At 46.2% G+C, this 24,433-nt stretch overlaps 1 protein-coding gene across 5 annotated transcripts in view; it reads right to left on the bottom strand.

Annotated features, from left to right (window-relative positions):
- Nucleotides 1–24,433, bottom strand: part of LOC147902920 (uncharacterized) — a 110,404-nt gene that overhangs the window by 30,237 nt on the left and 55,734 nt on the right. For all 5 annotated transcript variants that reach the window (XM_087373677.1, XM_087373672.1, XM_087373673.1 and 2 more), the window contains one exon: nt 5,811–5,897. In XM_087373677.1, coding sequence (XP_087229803.1) covers nt 5,811–5,897 — 87 coding nt within the window. The remainder of the gene's footprint in view (nt 1–5,810; nt 5,898–24,433) is intronic.

Below are 24,433 nucleotides of genomic sequence, written 5' to 3'. Positions count from 1 at the left end.
AGGTTGAGAATCGGACAGGTGGCAGGCTGAAATGCCTCAGGTCCGATAATGGGGGTGAGTATGTGTCACATGCTTTTGTGCAGTTTTGCCAAGCTAAGGGCATCAAACAGGAACTCACAGCCCCTCATAATGCATCTCAAAATGGTGCAAGTGAGCGGGTGAATCGAACTATTCAGGAGAAGGTTCGATGTATGTTGTCTTATGCTGCATTACCCCATGGCTTTTGGGCAGAAGCCGTGCAAACAGCAGTTCACATTATTAACAGGTCGCCAAACAAGGCTTTGGAGTTGAAAGTGCCAGAGGAGGTGTGGTCTGGCAAGCCACCTTCATATAAGCACTTACGTGTATTTGGCTGCGAGTGCTTTGCTCATGTACGCAAAGAACTGCGCACCAAACTGGATCCAAAGTCTATCAGATGCATCTTTATGGGTTATGGTGACGAAGGTGAAATGGGGTACAGATTATGGGATCCTGTTAAACGGAAGATTATACGCAGCAATGATGTCATCTTTAAAGAGGATAGTGTACACAAGGAACCCGTGCAACCTGTGGAATACAGGAGGGTTATTTATGATGATGTTGGACAGCAAAGAATGCCCATTTATATGCAGCAGCAGGCTGCTGCAGATCACCCTGTTCAAGAGGGTATACAGGCTGAAAATCAGCCAGATAATTTTGCCAATGATGCACCACTAGATATGCCAGCAGATGGGGCTGTAGAACAGCCAGATATAGTGGTACAGCCACCTGTCATGCATGAAGAACAGGCTGGACAGCAGCCTAATCCGGAACATTTTGTTAGGAGGAGCACCCGTGCACAACGGCCTCCTGCCAGGTTTGTTCCAAGAGCCAATAATGTGGCTGATTTTATCATGCTGACAGATTGTGGTGAACCTTCCAGCTTCAAGGAAGCTATGGGAAGAACAGAGAAAAAGAAGTGGGAGAAAGCCATGCAGTCAGAAATGGACTCCCTACTTCAGAATGATACATGGGACTTGGTGCAGCTACCTGCAGGCAGAAAGGTTTTGCCATGCAAGTGGGTTTACAAAGTCAAAGTGGATTCAAATGCTTTACCTAGGTATAAGGCCAGATTGGTTGCCAAGGGATTTAAGCAGGAGAAGGGCATTGACTTTGATGAGATCTTTTCCCCTGTAGTCAAGATGACTACTTTGACAGCAGTGTTAGCTCTTGTTGCTCATGACGACATGGATTTATGTCAGATGGATGTGAAGACAGCTTTTCTTCACGGAGATCTCCATGATGAGATCTATATGAGTCAGCCAGAGGGATATGCTGTTAAAGGGAAAGAGCAGCTTGTGTGTAAGCTCAAGAGGAGCTTGTATGGACTCAAGCAGGCGCCAAGAGAATGGTACAAGAAGTTTGATGCCTTCATGCAGTCCCAAGGGTATCATAGGTGTGAGACCGATCATTGCTTGTACACCAAACGGGCAAAGGATGGCAGTTTGATGCTACTCATTCCATATGTGGATGACATGCTTATTGCCAGTAAATCTCAGCATGAGATTAGTGCTTTAAAGAAACAACTGCATAAGTCTTTTAACATGAAAGACTTGGGTGATGCAAATCATATTCTTGGCATGCGGATTACTCGTGACAGGTCCAAGGGATTTTTGTTTCTGTCACAGAAAGAATACATTGACAAAGTACTGCAGCGCTTTAAAATGGAGGGGGGGAAGTCTATTAGTACCCCGTTGCCTCCACATTTAAAACTCAGCAGTAAGGACAGCCCCAGATCAGATGATGATAAGGCTGAAATGGCCAAGGTTCCGTATGCATCTGCAGTTGGTTCTCTGATGTATGCCATGGTTGCCACTCGTCCGGATATTGCTTTTGCGGTAGGAGTCATCAGCAGGTATATGGCAAATCCAAGCAAGCGGCACTGGGAAGCAGTGAAAGGTGTCTTGAGGTATCTCAAGGGTACCAAAGACTTGTGCGTATGCTATGGTAGGCAGGATGCATTGGTGCATGGTTTTACAGATTCAGACTATGCAGGGAATGCAGATAACCGGAAGTCTACTACCGGTTATATTTTCACATTTGCAGGAGGTGCTATATCATGGGTGTCTCGGTTGCAGAAATGTGTTGCACTGTCAACCACTGAAGCTGAATATGTTGCAGCCATTGAGGCTTGCAAGGAAGCAATATGGCTTACTCGGCTGGTGGGAGATTTGGGCATTACAGGAGATATGCCAGTTTTGCATTGTGATAGTCAGAGTGCTATCATGTTGGCAAAGAATCCGGTCTTTCATCAGAAGACCAAGCACATTGAAGTGAAATATCATTTCATCAGGGAGGTACTGGAAGACAAGCGACTTGAGCTTGTGAAAGTGCATACTGATGATAATCCTGCAGATTTGCTCACTAAGAGCTTGCCTACAGAGCGGTTTGCACATTGCCGCCACATCATGGGATTAGGGTGAGACCATTCTTATTTTATGGTCTTGTATACAGTAACTGTATATTGCTGTAATTTTTATTCTTTTCTCCCCTTTAGGCACGTTGGCCTTTAGGTGGGAGGTTGTTGGGGTAAAGGCACATTGCCAACCCTTCATTAAAGATAGGACACCTATGACTGTCTTAAGACAGTCATAGGGTAAACCTAATCCTAATAAAAACAAATGAGTTTGTGGTGTGGCTCATCACTTCACACCCGCACACCTTGAGTCTTCTCTCTCTCACTCTCTCCCTCTTGCTCTTCTTCCCCCTTCAGTCCCTTTCAAGTTTGAGGCTTTTCGGCAAGCTTTAAACTTAGTACCTTTTGTAACTTGTTCTGTTGTACTCTGTATAGTCATAGGTTCCTATATCCTACGGGACGAACATGTGCAACCATGACACTAGATATTTAGGTATCCTGAGCCATGTCCAGGATAGACCATGGAGGGGGGTTTGTAGGCTATCTCATGGGCTATCCATAGATGCCACTTATACCTTGGTATGAGCCTTGTAGGCCTAGTTATAGTCAATTAGGATATTGGTATAGCTACTTTATATACCATCTAGGTCAGTTAGGACACTTAGTCTAGTTAGGGCAGTTAGCCCTAGGGTTTTGTTATGTTGGCTCTCCCTTGAGCCTCCACACTTCAGTTTTGCAGCAATCTATTATAGCATCTCGTTTTTCTCCATTGTGCTTCTATTTTTGCGCTTCCATTGCTTCCAACTCCCAACACTTTCCTCGCTTTCCCTAGTCATTTATCCTCAATTTCCATAGTATCCTCATGAGTTTCCTCATCTATTTCCTCTTCAACTATAGCCTTTCCTTTTCTAGCCCTTTCCTCGCTTTCCCTAATCATTTCATCTCTTTCTGGACTCGTCATTTTTTAAAGTGAGAATTTTTCAGATATTATAAAGCAAAAAGCTTATAACGAAGAGAAAAATGCAATGCCCACTTCCTTGAAATTTATTTGAGGCTTTAGATGTATTTTCAAAGTCGAGGCACTCTTTTTACTTCATGATCTATGCTTTCGATCCCGCTCTTTCGCCCGATCCTGCTCTTTCGCCTTCCTCAATCTCAACCTCCAAAGTCCCTTTCGCTTTCCACGTTCTTGATCTCCAAAGTCCCTTTTGCTTTTGGGTCTTTTTCTTTGAAATAGGCGAGGCTAAGAGTTTGAAAACGTATGGGTAATCAACCTTGGAGAGAAGAGGGGGTGAGAAGGACCTTGGACCTTTGACAAAAGAAAGAGGGGGTTTTTTAAAAACTAATGATGTGGCTTTTTAAAAGGTTCTGGAGCCTTAGAATGACGTGGCCTTCTTCAAAGGAAAAGGCTTTATCTTCTTTCATGCGCAAGTTGCTTCGTCACGGGTTAGAGAAGAGTTGCAACTCTTTGTATTTCCAAATCCAAGCTCAGCGGGGGGGGGGGGGATGATGGCAACAAGAAGCTTACTGCGGGAGATGCCATTGTTTAAGACTTGGAAAACCCCACCATTTTTTGGAGCTTGGGGAATCTCACTCACAATTTTGTATAGCTCAAGAGAAGAAGAGATGACAACAAACAAATCGAGATCTCGAAGTCGCTGGGCTCTTATGCAACTTGGTGTCCTCAAGCTACATGTGTGGAAGTGCTGCGAATTCGCCCAACAAATGGTGGTGTAAGTCTCTGTGGCTCACCTATTGGCAACTCCCACATCATAGCTTCAATGCTTCCATGGCTTCATCAAGCAAGTATGCCAGCAATTGATAATAGCTCGTCCCGCTCATAGTAGAAGGTGCGAAGGATGACGAAGGGCAGGTTGCTTCCAAACCACCAAAGCAACACAAAACTGTGCTACCACACCCGTTTCTAGGCTCAAACCAACAAAAGTATACAAGACCTATCAAGAGCTTCAAATCTAGCAAACCAGCCAGCAAAGAGCTCCGTCGCATTGTTCGTGACCACTGAGGAGAGCACCAAAGCGGCAACGCCATTCTCAATTCCTTCTCTCAAAAATTTCTTACTTAATTCCCCACGTAACCTTGATACCAATGTGACAAGAAGAAACAAAAAGGGTTTTGACAACCTTTCCATCCAGCCACAAATTCCCGTGTCTCCTGATTCTTCTTTTTTGTGTGAGTGTGGTCTCTTTCGTTGGCCTCCTTCCAAATGGAATCCTCCCCCATGCCCAATTCTTGCCAAGTGGGTCAGCCTTGTGGTGCCATGTGTCCCCTAAGGAACCCTTGTGGTGCCATGCGCCCCCCAAGGGACCCTTCCAACAAAGTCCTCCCATGGACTTCTCTTTGTACCTCCTCACTAATGCCTGAGTCTAGGGATGACCCTAGACCCAAACCCTTTAGGTCTCACTTATGCAAGCATTGTCCAGCCCTTTGGTTTCCCACCTTGCCATAACCAACTGTAGCTCCTGTGATTATGGCTGACGTGACATCCTCCGACCTGATCCAGGGCTTGTTTCAGCCGCAAACACTTCTGTAGACAAGCACCTATGCAGACTTGCAGTTCAGCCTCCTACTAGACCATGTTCCAAAGCCTTTCCAGCCTACAACAGCTCCATACACCCTATTGTGTAGACCTGTACTGCTACTGATATTAGTGTCATGTCATCATCTTGTTTCCTGGCTATTTTCCCTGCACAATCATGCTCTCTCCAATCGCAGACAGCCACGTGGCAGCTCAATACCCCTGTCGTCCACCATGGAAGCTCAAAACTGCCAAGTACTTCCTTGGACCTGCTGCCCACATGGCAGCCCATGTGTTATCCATGTGGCAGCCACATGCTTGCATGTTTTGTTGTATGTATGCTGCCCACATGGCAGCCAAGGTGCTGCCCATGTAGCAGCCACTTCACTCCATGGTTCACTCCCCCATGCTCTCCTCATATGGGGACTTATAGAATGGATTACTATTTAAATGTGGCAAGCTTTGTACGCTGCCCAAGCATGATAATGGTAGGCACCATACTCTTTATGAACGCCATTATGTCCTGAATGTGAACAGCCTCATATCTTGGATTTTGTCCAAAGGTATTTTCTTGCTAAAGATGAAAGGCTATATAGAGAATTATGTGGTCGACTGTAAGCAATGCCAGCTTAACAAGACCAATTGCCTAAAAGCCAAAGGCATGTTACTTCCAGTTGTTTGAGATCCCAAACAAAAAATGGAAAAGTCAATTCCATGATTTAGCTCATTGATCATGCCTATTATCATCATAGGGACATTTCAGACTTATGGTTACCTTGAAAGTATTACTCGTAAGAATAGCATAGTTTTATCTCTAAGAGTAACCACAAAATTCCCAAAGATCAGAAGGAATCAAGACCTAAATAATAATGGTACATATTTGTAATAAATATTGTATACCTCCAAAATATAGATAAGCAAACCATGAGATAGATTAATTGGAAGTTTTGCTTCTGAACCAGGTCTCAGCACAACATCTAGCAAAACCTGTTGCAAAAAAATCCAAATCATAGGTCACACAAAATAAAATTTTGAAGGCAATGACTGAACAAACAAAATTATGGTACATTAACATTTACTTAACTATTTTTATAATAACTACTGAAAGTGGGCACTGAAAGTAGCTTTGATAGCTTGGAACCCAATTAATATAAGCTGAAGCCTAAATGTCCTCAAGGAAATCATAGCCTTGCTATTTCTCATTTCCTATCTATTTAAAGAAGCTCTTCCCTTATATATGTAAGAGGGTACTTCATAAGCTCCACATCCTTGCTGTGATGTATTGACTTTTGTGTAATACATCCTCTGAACAAAAGATGTTGATGCTTTTATAGTCCCGATCTATCCCTACTACCAAGGTTCATGAAACCCGGGGCAATTTTAGCTCAAAATTGAGCTTTCAGCCCTTGATAATCTCGAGGCAAAAGCAATTGCATCTATAATGTCTTGAAAGCTGTATGGGCATTTGCATAGCAGATCCAATAATAACAACATGTGCTTTGTACAGTCAAACGATTCTCATACCAATTCACACCCCCCCCTTCCACTCCAAAGACAAAGCCTATTCACATGTGTGGCCCTATACAACCTAGACAAAACCCTAATTGCAGGTGAAAATATGTAAATTGAAAAGTATAGGTCATTCTTCATTGGGAGACCTTACAACAGCACAGTCAAATGATTTTGAATCACACACATGTATTTTGGCACTCAGCAAAATTTACGGTGATTCAATAGTTTGATAGTTTGGGAAATTGTGGAGCCCACATTTGCAAGGCTTATTACAGATGCTAATAATATTGACTAGTAGGTTGTGGAAAATAGTAGAGCACGCATTTGCAAATCCTATTACAGATGCTAATAAGATTGAAGAGTAGGTAACAAAGGATGAACAAGTAATGCCCATCATCATTAACCATGTAAATTTTCACTTATCAAGCAGCAAAGGCATAGATTAGTTGGCATAAATCCAATGGATTTTGAATTAGTGATGAGGACTCTTCTACCTAGCAGTTGGACCTAGAGAGAGCTTTCGATTAGGTATCTGGGCTGTCAGGTTGGCATAGGCATTTCTTCTTCTCAGAAATTTACTCCCGTATTGGAGACTATCAAGAGGAAACTCCTTTTTCAGAGTTCAGCCAGGCTGGATCTAGCCTCTAGAGTGGCAGTTTAGCCAGCTTTAGATGGTCACTGCTTGTTTGTTTGTTCATGCTTGTGTCAGTCTAGGGGCTGCATTTCTCATCTTAAGAGACCTGTCAAAAACTCTTTTTGGAGTAAATTGATGGGTTTTCTTGCACTGAAAATCATGGTCAATATTCTGAGTGTTGCATTTCCTCTTCCAGGGCGGTGATTAGATGGATAGCACTCGGTGGGTTTTTTGTTCCACACACATCAGGATGCCTCCTTCACCTCTTATGACTACTATTGTCACAGCTTGGCTGAGTTTCAGAAACTCATTACGGGGGGTTTCCCCAATTTTGCATAATGAGATTGATTGTAGCCAATTATGTGGAACAGTTAACTCTATTCTAGATGAGAGTGGCAGAACTCAGTGGTCCAGGTGGGAGAAAGAAAGAAAGTTTATTAATGTCAATGAAAGACCAAAGGGTCTACGAGATTGGAAAAAAACCAGCGAATACAATGAAAGATAAGGAGTAGGGCCACTAAAAAGAGGCACCCATGCCCACGGCTGGTGTCTCAGATGAAAAAATAAATACATCAACTATCGCCTGCTGCAAGAGAGAAAACCCAAAAACAAAGGACAAAGAGGGGAGTTCCTTGGCCGTCGCTCAACCGATCAACTACCCATCCGATTGAGGGGACTAGTGTATGTTATCTGTGGGATCAAGTCCATCGGTTGGCAAAGGACAGACAAGATGAGCTCGTCCGTTAGTGGCTCAGAATCTTTGAGTGGGCCATAAATGCTCCTCAATAGGCAAAGGTCCATTCCACGGGTCTCATAGTACATAGGCATCTAAATGCAAATTGCCGTCCAGCAATCTCATAGAACACAGGCATCCAAATGCAAAGCGCTTCTCAGTCTCAGTCTCTTGAATAGACAGTGGTGCCATCCATGGATCTCATAGTAAATAAGCATCTAGATGCAAAGTGTGCATCTATCTCACTCTCTTGCATATCACCTAAAGTGCAGATCCGTTTTCATGTGAAATGCCCTCTGTCCATTCTGTTTCAATCTGTAGTTTGTGAGAAGATAGCCAGAACAACCCAATTGAGATCCTCAGTGCATGTGGGAGATGGATCCGAGTGTAGCTCTGTGGTTCAATAAACCCCTCCTCTGAGATCCGCAAGCAGTGATCTCTATAAAAGCTGAGTTTTACCGAAAGCTCATGAGATGCTAGCCAAACCCTGTATGTGTGGAGCTGTAATAAATCTTCTCTGATGACCTGGTTCACCTCATGATGGCTGAGCAGAGATGATAGAGCCTCAAGGCCATACTCAAACAGTGGCAATCTTTCATATGGAATCCCAAGCTTTAAGACCATTTGCATGCCCAAGCATACCAACTCCTCTAATCGCCATTGTATCTAGTGCAATACATGAAGTCAAGGTCAGCCATGGCAACTTATGTCCAAATGTCATGGTGCCACAGTCCTTGACTCTATGAAGATAAGTGACCACCTAAAATACTGCATCAAGCTATAGAGGGGTAGTGCCAAACTCTGCCGACATAATATGATGTGGGTCCAATGGTTTGCTATGGATTACTGAGGCAAGAAGCAAATCATGTGGTCTCTCTATGCAGAGACCAGTCTATCTCTGATACATCTGTCTATCCCAAATGGACTGCCATACATTCGAGTTGAACGAGGAAGGAGACAAGACTTGGCTCTAGGATCCTGGAAATGGGAGTGAAAGCAATGACCATTGAGTTTGGCTAGTGTGGCATATCCTTTGCTCAAGCAAGCATGCATGACTGATCTCATTATGAAGATCGGGCTTGAGAAAAGGACCCCCAGATACATATAGGAGTCTCCACTCATGCCCCACCAAAGGTAAACTTCTCTTGATGTACAGCTGCCCAAGATGTATTGAAGATCATGACCTTGTTTTACCAATTTTGACCTTTAGATCATGTGCCTTACAAAAATCGAAAGTGCATCCGAGTGCCACTGGAGACCCTTGGCTAATGAGGAGTGCAGAAGCACATCGTCTATGTATAGTAGAAATGGGATCAGGGAACCAACTAAGGGCAAACCTGTCTGAGTATGCATCATAATTATGTCTATGGAAGAGAGAGATGAAGAAATGTGACTACAGAGAGAAGGTATTGGAATTAGATAGAGAATACTTTTGTTGATAACTTTACTTGTCATACTTGGATATATCCTTGGAAATCCAAGCTAAATGTCTTTCCATGCTTCAAGAAAGTTCTTGCGTTCTTGCCATGGTTGGGAATGTAAGTGAACACAAGAGGGTCACACTCTGCACTAACTAGGGGCGGTGAGTATAAGCCAAGAGAATTTTGCAGATTTTTTAGCATCTCGTAGTATTATTCATCAATGAATGTAAAAAATAGAACTTTGATAGAAATGGCATGATGCATGATGCATGATGAGGGAAAATCTTTGTCCAAAAAAATATGGTTGGATGCTATTGTGTGCAAACTATGTCGTCACCAACCAAGACATTGAAGACAATCACTGTCTATCATAAGACAGTCATTCCACACATGAGAGTGTTTGGATGCCTTGCTTATGCACATGTACCATCTCAAAGGTGGCACAATCTGGAAGACAAGGCAATTAAATGTATCTTCATTGGTTATAGTTCTGAGAGTAAAGGTTACCATTTCTGTCAACCACTCACTGGCAAGATTAGTCAATAGGGACTTGCTATTTGGTCAAAACTCTTTTATGCCGATGCTGGACTGTCAAAAACAGCCACTTGTCGGCACCTCGGATGTGTTTGATACATTGTTTTGAGCAGGCCATCCCTAAAAGTAGTGACCAAAGAAAGAAAGAAAGAAAGAAAGAGAGTTTATTAAAGTCTTTGAAAGACCAGAGAGTCTACAAGACTTAAAAAACTAGATAAAATGAGCTAAATGGGTGGAGCCTCTACGCAGGCATCTGCACCCAAGACAAATACAAACATAAACACTAGTACAAAGTTTCTGAGCCCATGGAGAGGATGGAACTGTGGTGTGGCTGTTGGAGGTCAGCATCTCCTGATGTCACTTGGGTAGGTTAGGTGGAGAGTGAGGGCCTTGCTTGTGGGTGTGCCCGCCCCATGAGAGGTTAGGTTAGGTTGAGTGAAGGCCTTTGTTGTGGGTGTGCCCACCCCCTTGTGAGGGTAGAGTAGGGCAGGGCTGAGGGCAGATCCGCGCACAGTAGAGGCCCCATCTGAGGGTCCATCTGGGCCTGTTGGTTTCCACAGATCAGCCCTTGCTGTGGCGCATTTTATTGGGCAGTGTTGGGGGCCTGTGTGGCTGCCCCTGGAGCTGCAGACCCGCCCCCCCTGTGGAGGCCTTTTGTAGGCTGAGGTGGGCCGGCCCCCTTGCCTTGTTGATCGGCCTGGTAGGAGGGGTTCATCCCCCCCACTATATGGCTGCATGGCAGTCAATGAGGGGTTCAGCCCCATAGGGCTGTATGGCAGCCCTTATAGGCTATTGGGTAGGGTTGGTCCTAGGGTAGGTGGGTCAGCCCACCTCAGGCCTGCTAGTTGGCCTAGTAGAATAGGGAGGGGGCGGCTGCCTATATATAGGCCCCCCTTGCCTCACTTGTGGCATCTCAATGTGAAGCAGTTCTGTGCCTATATATGCAGAGGTTTTCCCCCACACTTTAGGGGTTTTTGCCTTGAGATCCATTGCAGTCTCGCGTGTCTCTTTCTTTCCTTTCCAGTTCAGTTTGTGAGTGGGACACAAAGTGGACTGAAAATTGCAGTGTGGAATTGCAATGGCACACTATAGTCTGATCCACATGGTTTCTCAGAGACATACACTGACAGAGACATGGTCTTCCTCACTGAGACACATGAGAGCCCCAAGAGAGGACTGCCCACCGTAACAAGATATACATGGGAGTCATCTCATAGGAAGGAGACGAGGAGAGACACTGGTGTGCACGGTTCGGGGGGAGTGGCTATCCTTTTTAGATCACACATGAGACCTCTCATATCAATGGCACGGAGAGAGGACCATGCGCGACACATGTGGATATGAGTCCAGCTACCATACGCACGACCGATTCTCATAGCAGTATGTTATTTCCCTCCAGATACTTCATCCTATGCATGTGAGGTCACCACAAAAGGGCACATTCCATATGAGTCGATTCAGGATGATATCACTGAATTTTCCAGGCAGGAGAACATCCTTCTTCTTGGTGACTTCAATGCACGCACAGGGAATAGGCAGGTGGGCCTTCTGGACTTTGCATTGGATTCCCTCATAGTACCAGAACTAGATGCAGCTGAGCTCGGGATAGTGAGACACTCTGCAGATGCACCATAGGTGAAAGAGTATGGACGACATCTACTTGAGCTAGGGGCTGTTCATGACTTGATTATACAATGGTCTACAGAGATGGCCATCATCCGGTGGTCTCACTTGTTTCCCACATGGCGGAGGGACAAGCACAGTAGACTCCCTTGGCTTTTGCCTCACGGATATACGACTTTATTGTGCCCCCTCCCCCACTCGGTGCTGATCACTCGTACCTAGCCTTTTGTATCTCTACCACTATGCCAGCTATAGAGAGGGTTCCCCCCACGCCCACTCATGTATAGGTTCACTTTGATCGTGCCCTGGACCCCATCTATGTGAGCAACTTGGCGAAGGGACTTCCAGCCCTACTACTTGGAGATGTTGTAGACCTTGCCCACAGCTCAGGCACCCTTTCCACAGTAGTCGTGGACGCAGCCATAATGTCTTTCCCCACGACTCGATCTGCACGCACCTCACTAGGGAAGATGCCACAGAATTTGGTATGATGATGAGTGCAGAGAGATGAGAGCTCACCTCACACGCGAGCGAGCCCTTGGCCACTTGACATCATCCAAGGCACAACAGATTTCACTACGACTGACACATCGTAAGCGGCGGGCTTTCCTCATCCAAAGAATGGACGAGGTGATCAGTTCATTTCGAGGGGGGGATCCCACCATTGGCTGAGGGTTTCTATCGGAGGGGAAGCCACCTATACCCATCACAGACTCAGGTGTTTGGCACACTTATGCATGCCCCCTTTATGATGTCCCAATGCAGGCACCACCTGATATGTCCACTATGCCACGGCCCACCAATTGCCACTTGTTCACTGCACAGAATGTGCGGGCTGCACTCAACCGGCTTCATAACCGGAGAGCACAGGACCACGAGGGACTACAGACTGAGCATTTTGACTATGGACAGGAGGCTTTGGCTCCGATACTAGCACAGATGTTCAACCACGCCATATGTCACGGCTTCCCACCCTCATGGAGTACCACCACCATAGTACCGATACACAAGGTAGGTGACCCCATGGATACAGGGAATTATCACACTCTCATGATTGGCCACACGCTGGCCAAGATCTATGGATCGATACTGGAGAGGGAGATCAAGAGCCATACGGAGGCACATGGGCAATGCGCTCTAGGACAGGCAGGTTTCCGGAGACATCACTCCATTCTCGACCACATCTTCACCTTGAGGACTATCATTGAAGAGGCGAGGTCAAGACGCCAGAAAGTCTACGCTTGTTTTGTAGACTTTCGGAAGGCCTTTGACACTGTCCCGCGATCCCGCATGATCAAGAGACTACAGGATATGCAGATTCCAGAGGTTCTAATCTGGGGAGTGGTGAACCTATATGAGTCTGTTAGAGGGAGAGTTCGTGTCCCAGGAGGCCTGTCAGACTGGGTTGAGAGCACGATCGGAGTAAAGCAAGGATGCCCTCTCTCACCGACTCTCTTCAAACTCTACATTGATGAGATTACATATTTCATAGACCACCTAGGAGGCGAGGGAGCACCACTAGCAAACTTGATGATACATATTCTACCATACGCAGATGACAGTCCTCCTGTCATCTTCGGCAGAGGGACTACAGAGACATCTAGATGCCCTAGAGGTGTTTTGCAGAGAGAGAGACTTCATGGTTAACCTTGGGAAGACCAAGGTCATGATCTTCAACACCTCTTACATAGTGCTTCACCGACATAGTTTTACATACCAGAGTCAGCCAGTGGAGATTGTGCAGTCCTACACATACTTGGGTGCAGTTTTCACAGGGCCAGTTTTCACGATGACCCATCCAGCCAGAGCATGACTCACATGAGGGTAAGGTGCCTTGGCCCGACTAGAGCGACAGTGCTTTTAGGCGCACTTCCAACATCCACCAATGAAGTGTTGGCTTTTCGACACTCTAGTGAGGGCGACCGCCATGTAACGATGATTTGGAGTAAGCCCTCGGTCCCCCATCAGATAGTACAGGCAGACCTTGCCATGACCCCTCTCCAGGTTGATGCCATTTTTTAGACAGTGACTTTCCTCCACAGTGTTTGGGGCCTACCTCGCGAGAGACTTCCGAGGCTGGCACTAGAGTCCTCCATACGACTATCTGAGAGTGGGGCAGGTACAGCATGGTTTGCATGCGACACTACATGGTTTGCCAGTCCCGGCATTCAAATGGATAGGCTTCCTCCGTTTCAGTGTAGCATGGATGCACCACCCGAGTCGATCCCACAAGATGAGATTAACTGCATCATACGGTTAGATCTCCTCCAACTCCACACATTTCGCACTTGGGGGGGGACTAGGAGTTCCCCACCAAGACCCAACTCTACTATGACCACTTTCAGCGAGTCTTGGAAGATGGGCTCATCATCAGACCTCAGTTTCTCGAGGACAGAGGAGTCTCACACGCACTGAGGATTGCCATCGGACAGATGCGGGTCTCGTCCCATCAGCTGAGGGTCGAGGCAGGGAGAGCTGCACGCATACCCAGAGAGCAGTGGACTTGCAGGTTGTGCACGATGGGGGCAGTCGAGACAGAGGAGCACTTTCTATGTGTCTGCCCAGCCTACTATGAGATCCGAGGGTGCTACCACTATCTTTTTCAGGAGGGGCACGGCTTTGGCCCACTCTCACGACTGATTCACTTCCAGGACCAGGTCTGTGTTGGGCTCTACCTAATGGAGATGCGATGACACAGGGAGATACTACTACGACATATGACATATCAGAGAGCAAGAGGATGGGACCACCACACCACAAGGTACCAAGGTAGACCGAGCATAGAGACAAGTCACGGATTTCTATGCATTTGACTCAGCCTTAGGGCACTCTGGGATAGAGGAGGAGGAGCTAGCCGACATGAGAGATATATGGATCAGTGGAGGGAGCCGACACAGCACTACCAGACAAGGGGCACAGAGACCGTACACGGCGCGACAGGCGACCAGAGCACACACGATCGAGGTTCAACCTATTTCAGCTCTCCTTAGGGGAGATCGACCAAGGCGAGGCATCACCCTTGACATAGCCCATCGGATCCAGAGATCAAGGAGACCACATCCTCCACCACCACGAGAGACATCCGACACATGCAAATACATGAGCTCTTTGCATCTCATTAGAGAGCCATCATGGAGCCTGGATACGTGGAGCCGGTTCATGCACTTGGGGCTCTAGCTCTAGGCACTAGATATCTTCATGCCACTCTCATGCCTTTTTTGCTACCTTTTTTGCTATTTTGTACTAGTATAGCATTTTAGTACTCAGCAAGGGCCTTAGTGAGCCCTTTGCCCCGGCTCACAGTGGTCTGTATGAGCTACTTGATTCCGTACTTTGGCCCATAGGCCCGCGAGGCCTCCTACGGACGTTGATATATCTTTCTTTCTTTCTTTCTTTCTTTCTCTCTCCATTTATGTTCAGATCCGCTGCATCTCTCACAGTGGCATCACTATGGTGGCCCTCCATATGCTGTTTGGGGACTGAAGTCCACTGGGTGGCTGAGAATGGATAAAAGGGCCTCGGTAGAGAGAGGAGGTAGTGGTGGTCAATGCTGCCAGGTGACATGAAACCTGTGACCTGTATGGTCTCCTAGCCGTGGCTCTACATCAGACAAGTGCCACTCACACCCATTGGTTGTGTCCCTAGTTTGGCGAACACGGAGGGAAGATCCCCAAGTCTAATCTACACATCGACATGCTGACAGGTCCATCGTATATCTTGCTCCGGACATTGTTTATATAGGCTGCTGGCGCGACTCTTCTGTCTCTTCACAACTTCGTGTGGTTCTCTCATGCGACCTCTTTATATATCTGACCTGTTCCAGAGCAGTTCATGTGTGTGATTCATGATATATGCTCAGAGTGTTTGGAGCAAGAGACTCTTTTGTAATCAGCCTTTGTGGCTAGTGTGGTAGAGCTTTGTAAATAGATGCAACAAGCCCCATAGGGATGTGCATCTGCTAGAGTGTGTGTTGTGCTTAGCATGAAGCTTTTCAATAAAGTGAGTTCTATATTTCATGCTCCTTCCCTCTCTAAGCTAATTCCGAGTCCACTATTAATAAGATAGTATTGCATGTTTGCATCTCTTTAATACCAATAAATCCTTGACTCGGTGAAGATATGTGATTACCTGAAATGTTGTGTCGAGTTGGGAGTGGGAAGACCCAAAACTCAGCCAAAATGATATGGAGCCTCTCCACTCGATCCTAGTCTACCTCTGATAGAGCAGACTTCTTACCAAGGACTGTCATTGCCTGCTGGACGGACCAAGGAGTCAAAGAGACAAATTCGATTTAAGATCCTAGAAATGAGATTGAAAGCACTTCTGCTCAAGCCTGGCAAGTGCAGCATATCCCTTGCTCAATCAAGTCTGCATCGTGGTCTCATTGAAGATCAGCCAAGAGAAAAATCCCAAATATGTGTAGGATGCAACGACCTCCGTTTGTAATCTGTACAGTGTAAACTACTCTTTGTGCATGGCTGCTCTAGATGTGTTGAAGATCATAACCTTGGTTTTACCAATATTGGATTTCAAATCATGTGTCTCATAGAAAGTAAGGAGTGCATCCAAGTGCCATTGGAGGCTCTCAGCTAAAGCGGACAGTAAGATCACATCGTTTGCATAGAGAAGAATCTAAATGAAGGAGCCAGCAAGAGAGGAGCTTGCCCCTCCTCGTGTCCCGATGAACGGTCTCATGCTCGTCGATGTAGAGGCTAGACAAAGTTGGTGATAGTGAACAACCCTATTTGACCCCAATAGATCTACATGGTCCACCCTATAGCCATCCGAACCTTGCTTGAGACCCTCTCATGAAGTGCCATGACTATTCAAATAATCTCCTAACTATACCCTAGATCCTGCAAGCGTCTGATGAGGCAAGCTCTCAACTTCTAGTCAAAAGTCTTGCGGAAATCCATAAAGCAGCAATAGATTCTCTTGTTGCATGCTCTAGCCTCCTCAACGACACCTTGAAGTGTGACAATGTGATCTAGAGTCGCATGATTAGCACGGAAGCCTCCCTACCCCTTAGCTCTTAGTCCTTGGAGCTGTGCAAATTGGCTAACCTATGTATCGAGCACTGAGGCCAACATCTTGGACATGACAAGCTCAATCATAATGGTCCTGTAGTTTTTCGGGCTCATGGGGTTACCTACCTGGTGGATGAGAGCAAGGGTATAAGGGTCCAAGTATTGGGAAAACCAGTACCGACCGCTTCATTGAAACTCTTTGCCAAGATAAGTGCGATAGTACTTATCCCATATGAGTGGCTCAGCCTCAACCTGCTCCTTCTGCTCCCAGCGCTGCTCCTTCTACCTTAGCCCCTTGCCATAGATCCACCTCGCTTCACCTCCATCCCCCTTCCCCTCCTTCACACCCCTTCCTTCACCTCCTTGTGCTCCCTTCCCCAGCTAATAAGAGGTTGTGAGTGAGAGGGGGAAGTAGAGTTGAAAGGGGAGCAAGAGAGAGAGACACAATAGTGCGGGTGTGAAATGATGAGTGAGCCACACCACAAACTCACTTAAGTTTTATTAGGATTAGGTTTACCCTATGACTGTCTTAAGACAGTCATAGGTGTCCTATCTTTAATTCTTTAATATAAGGGTTGGCAATGTGCCTTTAACCCCAACAACCTCCCACCTAAAGGCCAATGTGCCTAAAGGGGAGTAAAGAATAAAAATTACAGCAATATACAGTTACTGTATACAGGACCATAAAATAAGAATGGTCTCATCCTAATCCCATGATGTGGCGGCAATGTGCAAACCGCTCTGTAGGCAAGCTCTTAGTGAGCAAATCTGCAGGATTATCATCAGTATGTACTTTCACAAGCTCAAGACGCTTGTCTTCCAGTACCTCCCTGATGAAATGATATTTCACTTCTATGTGCTTGGTCTTCTGATGAAAAACCGGATTCTTTGCCAACATGATAGCACTCTGACTATCACAATGCAAAACTGGCATATCTCCTGTAATGCCCAAATCTCCCACCAGCCGAGTAAGCCATATTGCTTCCTTGCAAGCCTCAGTGGCTGCAACATATTCAGCTTCTGTGGTTGACAGTGCAACGCATTTCTGCAACCGAGACACCCATGATATAGCACCTCCTGCAAATGTGAAAATATAACCGGTAGTAGACTTCCGGTTATCTGCATTCCCTGCATAGTCTGAGTCTGTAAAACCATGCACCAATGCATCCTGCCTACCATAGCATATGCACAAGTCTTTGGTACCTTTGAGGTACCTCAAGACACCTTTCACTGCTTCCCAATGCCGCTTGCCTGGATTTGCCATATACCTGCTGATGACTCCCACCGCAAAAGCAATATCCGGACGAGTGGCAACCATGGCATACATCAAAGATCCAACTGCAGATGCATACGGAACCTTGGCCATTTCAGCCTTATCATCATGTGATCTGGGGCTGTCCTTACTGCTGAGTTTTAAATGTGGAGGCAACGGGGTACTAATGGACTTCCCCCCCTCCATTTTAAACCTCTGCAGTACTTTGTCAATGTACTCTTTCTGTGACAGAAACAAAAGTCCCTTGGACCTGTCACGAGTAATACGCATGCCAAGAATATGATTTGCATCACCCAAGTCTTTCATGTCAAAAGACTTATGCAGTTGTTTCTTCAAAGCACTAATCTCATGCTGAGATTTACTGGCAATAAGCATGTCATCCACATATAGAATGAGTAGCATCAAACTGCCATCCTTTGCCCGTTTGGTGTACAAGCAATGATCGGTCTCACACCTATGATACCCTTGGGACTGCATGAATGCATCAAACTTCTTGTACCATTCTCTTGGCGCCTGCTTGAGTCCATACAAGCTCCTTTTGAGCCTACACACAAGCTGCTCTTTCCCTTTAACAGCATATCCCTCTGGCTGACTCATATAGATCTCATCATGGAGATCTCCGTGAAGAAAAGCTGTCTTCACATCCATCTGACATAAATCCATGTCAGCATGAGCAACAAGAGCCAACACTGCTCTCAAAGTAGTCATCTTGACTACAGGGGAAAAGATCTCATCAAAGTCAATGCCCTTCTCCTGCTTGAATCCCTTGGCAACCAATCTGGCCTTATACCTCGGTAAAGCATTTGAATCCACTTTGACTTTGTAAACCCACTTACATGGCAAAACTTTTCTGCCTGCAGGTAACTGCACCAAGTCCCATGTATCATTCTGAAGTAGAGAATCCATTTCTGACTGCATGGCTTTCTCCCACTTCTTTTTCTCTGTTCTGCCCATAGCTTCCTTGAAGCTGGAAGGCTCACCACAATCTGTCAGCATGACAAAATCAGCCACATTATTGGCTCCGGGAACAAACCTGGCAGGAGGCCGTTGTGCACGGGTGCTCCTCCTAACAAACTGTTCCGGATTAGGCTGCTGTCCAGCCTGTTCTTCATGCATAACAGGTGGCTGTACCACCGTACCTGGCTGTTCTACAGCCCCATCTGTTGGCACATCCAGTGGTGCATTATTGGCAAAATTTTCTGGCTGAATATCAGCCTGTATACCCTCTTGAACAGGGTGATCTGCAGCAGGCTGCTGCTGCATATAAATAGGCATTCTTTGCTGTCCAACATCATCATAAATAACCCGCCTGTATTCCACAGGTTGCACGGGTTCCTTGTGTACACAATCTTCTTTAAAGATGACATCATTGCTGCGTATAATCTTCCGTTTAACGGGATCCCATAATCTGTACCCCATTTCACCTTCATCACCATATCCCATAAAGATGCATCTGATAGACTTTGGATCCAGTTTGGTGCGGAGATCTTTGCGTACATGAGCAAAGCACTCGCAGCCAAATACCCGTAAGTGTTTATATGAGGGTGGCTTGCCAGACCACACCTCCTCTGGCACTTTCAATTCCAAAGCCTTATTTGGTGACCTGTTAATAATGTGAACTGCTGTTTGCACGGCTTCTGCCCAAAAGCCATGGGGTAATGCAGCATAAGACAACATACATCGAACCTTTTCCTGAACAGTTCGATTCATCCGCTCACTTGCACCATTTTGAGATGCATTATGAGGGGCTGTGAGTTCCTGTTTGATGCCCTTAGCTTGGCAAAACTGCACAAAAGCATGTGACACATACTCACCCCCATTATCGGATCTGAGGCATTTCAGCCTACGACCTGTCCGATTTTCAACCTGAGCGACAAACCTCTTGAAAGCATCTAGGGCATCTCCCTTATGCTTCAAGAAATAGACCCACACCTTGCGTGTGGCATCATCAATGAAAGTAATAAAATATTTGGCACCCCCTAGTGATAACTGTGGCATCTCACACAAATCAGTGTGCACTAGATCAAGTGGTGCTCTATTCTGGGGAGTTCTCCTTTTATGAGGAGTCACAGAATGCTTGCCAAAAATACAATGATCACAAGTAGGCAAATCTGAAAATGAAAGAGACGGCAGATAACCCAAACGTGACAGTTCTTTCATTCCTTTAACAGACATGTGTCCCAACCGGCTATGCCACAATGAAACCTTTGGCAGCTCGGTTATGGCAACAACATGATTACCCACGCTGGAAACATAAAGAGGGTACAAGGTATCACTCTTAAAACCCTCAGCCACTACTGTCTGGCCATCAGTAATCACCCATTTGGAATCCCCAAATGTGGTGTGGTAACCACTGTCATCCAATAAGCCAGTGCTAATCAGATTTTTCTTGATTTCCGGCACATGGCGAACACCATCAAGCATAAATGACTGTCCATCAGGAAATACTATCTGAATACTGCCAATCCCTGCAATCTGACATGCATAGTTGTTCCCAAGATGAACAACTCCATGAGTACCTGTATAGGAAGTAAACCACTCCCTGTGAGGTGTAACATGAAAAGAGGCACCTGAATCTAAGAGCCAGGTGTGCATGTCATGGCCATCAATAACCACAGCATGTGCTATTACAGCAGAAGAGCATAAAACATCATGTATGTCACTGTCACTGTCCTCTGCTGCAACATTCACTGCATCTAACTCAACTAGCGTGGCCTTGCCTTTGCCTTTGCTTGCATTTCCTGTATCCTGTGATTCAGCCTTCTTGGCTTTCTGATCCCGTATGAACTTGAAGCACTTCGACTTCACATGTCCCTTCTTGCCACAATAAAAGCATTCAATGTCCTTTTTGCCACGGGACTGACTGCGGGATTTGGACTTACTAGCAGATTTCCCCTTCTGCTGAGTCCTGCCTCTATCCTGTACCTGCAAAGCATTTGAAGACTTGCTGCCCGCATTATTCTTCCTGCTCATCTCCTCCATAAGAAGAGAGCTCTCTACATCAGCATACATAAGAGTAATATTCGAATTAGACAGGGTGGTCTTGAAAGTGTCCCAACTCTCAGGGAGGGTACACAACAAGAAAGTGGCCTTGAACTCCTCATCAAGATTCAACCCCTGTGCAATCAGCTGTGTAAAGATAGCATTAAACTCACTCAAGTGTGAGGTCATAGCTGTACCTTCCTTCATGCGAAGATCGACCAGCTTCTTCAGCCAATAAACTTTACTGGCTGAGCTCTTTTGGGCATACAATTCCTCTAGTCTCTGCCATAGACCATAAGAGGTCTTTTCAGCCTGTACATTGAACACAAGAGTGTCTGAAATAGTGAGCATAATAGCTGCCCTCGCAGACAAATCAAGCTCTTCCCAATCATCAGCTGCCATATCAGATGGCTTGACACCCTTTACCCTTATGGGCTTAGCAATCTTCTTTAACAGAAGAACATTCAAGCACTGTTCTGCCCATAATGCATAGTTATGTGCTCCTTCCAGTTTCTTTATGTTCAGAATTGAAGAATCACCTCCTCCTGATGCCATATCAGATGAGGAAAGTACCTGACTCCCTGGAAGTAAAAAAGACTGAATAATAAAGTTCTGATTTCTCAGAAAAGTCTGCTCTATTCAAGAGCCAGTAGCACTCTCAAAAGTGCTGTTTTTACTGTCAGTAAAATCTGCAGCAAAACAGTAAATGTCCCTGCAAGTACTGTACCTTCTGACAAACTGTTCTGAGCTTAAAGAGGCATAAAAACAGTAATTTCAGACTGCTGCTGCTGCTCAACAAGAGCTTAACAGTGCATAATTATCTGACAAAACCACTCAGACTGCTGTAAACACTGCTGTACTGACTGTACTGATCACTTCTCCCACCTCAGATGAGGTCTTGCACTGAGTTAAATTGCAGAAACCACTTGACAAACACCCAAAAAACAGTAAATGATCCTTCAGCCTGTCACAAAACCTGCAACAGTAAATGGGATAAATCCCAAGCAATCACCCTTATACCAAGGGGAGAAAAAGCATCTGAAGATCTCTGTAGGTAACTAAAGTGCTGTCAAACAAAGTCTGGGCAAAAGCCCCTTGATCTGACACCTGAATCAAGTGCAAAATGAAAATCTCTCTGACTCTTGTACCTGACAATGTGCAAAGCATAAACTGCCTCTGTGTACTCAGTAACAACACAAACCACAAAGTACAAACACCCAGAAGAAAATCTTTTGAGCACTGTCAACGATGGGCAGTTAGGGACCGAGTAAACTCGATGCGCCCTGACCAAGCGTGGCTCAACTGAGATTTTCAGAGTGTGTACAAAGAATGTGATCTGCAACAAATGTCACCAAATGCACTGCGGAAATAAAGCAAATGTGTGCTCCCTGGCTACACACTGCCTCAAGGCATAGACTGCAAACACATCTAGGCAAAAGCCCTTTGATAAGATCACCCAAAACTGAGAATTTCACTCAGTAAATGCATATATCCTCTTGCAAAATCAAGGCATTACCTTCCCAGAACAAAATAGATGTGCAATCAACCACACACTGTGGTTCTCTTCACCTCAAGCACGAGATGAAGGAAAGTACTTGCTGTACTGTCAAGATAGCACAGTTCTGAGAACAACAAAAAAAAAACCTTGAATCAAGAGCAGAGAGCTTTTGATCTTTCTTTTCTTCCCAAAAAAAAACGCGGACTCAGATCCCGGATGAATCGAGATGGTGTATCTCCCTGCTGTGCAAAAATCCGAAAACAGCTTCCTGTACCTGCGTGGAGATTTGTACGGCTGTACGGCTCCTGTACGGAATCCGTACAGCAGGTACGGAATCCGTACTTGAGTGTGCGCGCTGCGCGCTCTGGTCCCGCACAGCCTAGTGCTGTGCACAGGCTGATCCTGCGCACCCTGCGCAAGCTAGCAGCTAGCAGCTGCTATGCAAAAAAGCCCGCGCCCGAACTGCGCCCGTGACCACGCCTTGATCTGCTGCCCCGCAGCACTGCCCCACACCCTGCCTTCGCAATGCGCTGCCGCCCTGCAGCCTGCGCCGCCGTACTGTCTTCGCGATGCCGCCCTGCAGCCTGCGCCGCCGTACTGCCTTCGCGATGCCGCCCTGCAGCCTGCGCCGCCGTACTGTCTTCGCGATGCCGCCCTGCACCACAGTTCGCTGCTCGAGCTCCGTCCGTACGGTTGTACGGACGCCGTACAGCCGTACGGATCTGTCCGTACGGTGGGTGCAGTTGAGGGTGGGCTAGGAAGGAAGGGTAGGCTAGGGAGTGAAGAGAGGTTAGGCTCTGATACCAGTTGAGAGGGGGAAGTAGAGTTGAAAGGGGAGCAAGAGAGAGAGACACAATAGTGCGGGTGTGAAATGATGAGTGAGCCACACCACAAACTCACTTAAGTTTTATTAGGATTAGGTTTACCCTATGACTGTCTTAAGACAGTCATAGGTGTCCTATCTTTAATTCTTTAATATAAGGGTTGGCAATGTGCCTTTAACCCCAACAGTGAGAATGGCATTAGTGCCATTCCTCACAACTTCCGCCCCCTTTTGGCCTCACCATTGCTGCCCATCTGCTACTATCCCAGCCCGTTGGTTGGACAGTGGAGCCCCTGATGCTGCTCGTGCCTCCCAACAGCCCCCTACGGCCCCCCCGCCAGGTCGCACTCACCCTTAGGAGCCCCCCCCCACCTCACGGCCCTTTTTGGAGACGAGGTGCTACTATGCCTCTTTCTGGAACCCCTCGAGCTGATTGTGAAAGGAGTAGACATCTGTGGTACTGCTTGGTAGGCGCATTTTCAGTTTGGGCCTCTTCTCCTAGGCTCTACAGCCTGAAGGAGTGGCCAGCATATTTGAAGTGGGGCTGGGTTCTCTCTAGAGCTTGGCAGCCTCATCCAAGTCCTTTGAGCAGAGTTTTTTCACGCCTCCCTTTGATCTCGCTCGTCCAGCCTTGAGTGGTTTTCTTTTACTCTTTTTGCCAGCCTTCTACAGTGTTTGGTGCATCTTCTCTGCCCAAACCGGTAGCTGGCATTCTATGCCTTTTCTTATTTTCTCCCTCTTTTCCACCCCCCCATTCCCATCCTTGCAGAGCGGTGGCTCCATTGCTTGAATCAGAGAAGAAGTTTTCTTGGTGGTGACCCTTGGTTTGGCCAAATTGACGACTCCTCCTGTTAAGGTCCTTCTCTCTCCTATAGACAAGCAACAGGTGAAGAATGCAGTTCAATCACTTCAGAACAAAGCTGTCATATGAAAGATTATGGGCCTCACTTCCACGAGCCGCCAAGGGTGCGATTGAAATCCAAGCAAGCTTAGCATTAGAAAGTGACCATATCCATGATGTCACCATCTGCAGGAGAGGCACCTTCCTCCTCCAACTGAGCTCCCCCAACACCACGCCAGCCCTTGTGGAGCGGAATCCATTTGCCTTGGTTTATGCACCTCAATCTTCTCGCAATAGACGTTTAATTTGGGCTGATATGCAAGGCTACCCCTGGAGACAGCATGCCTTTATTTGTGGGATTTTGATAATGCTCCTCAGCAGGGTGATGAACTTCTAGCCTTACTCATATGTTGGCTTATGAGCGCCATCATTGGTCAAATCTATTACTTCAGCTCAGTCTTGTTGACCTTTGAAAGAATCACAGCCAACGTTGCCAGGCTATACTTTTCAGCATAATGCTCAGTCTTCTTATCGCGCCCGTCTAGATCATTGGTACACGGTTAATCCTCAGCACTATGATTATCTCACTACTAAATTATGGGTGGATTATGCTTTTAAGCAT

This window comes from Dipteris shenzhenensis, chromosome 4 (assembly GCF_047967505.1).
Source record: "Dipteris shenzhenensis isolate YYH24624 ecotype China chromosome 4, Dip_SZ_1.0, whole genome shotgun sequence".
NCBI lineage: Eukaryota > Viridiplantae > Streptophyta > Polypodiopsida > Gleicheniales > Dipteridaceae > Dipteris > Dipteris shenzhenensis.
Note: the sequence above shows the minus strand (reverse complement) of the source record. Positions and strands in the feature narration are given on the sequence as shown.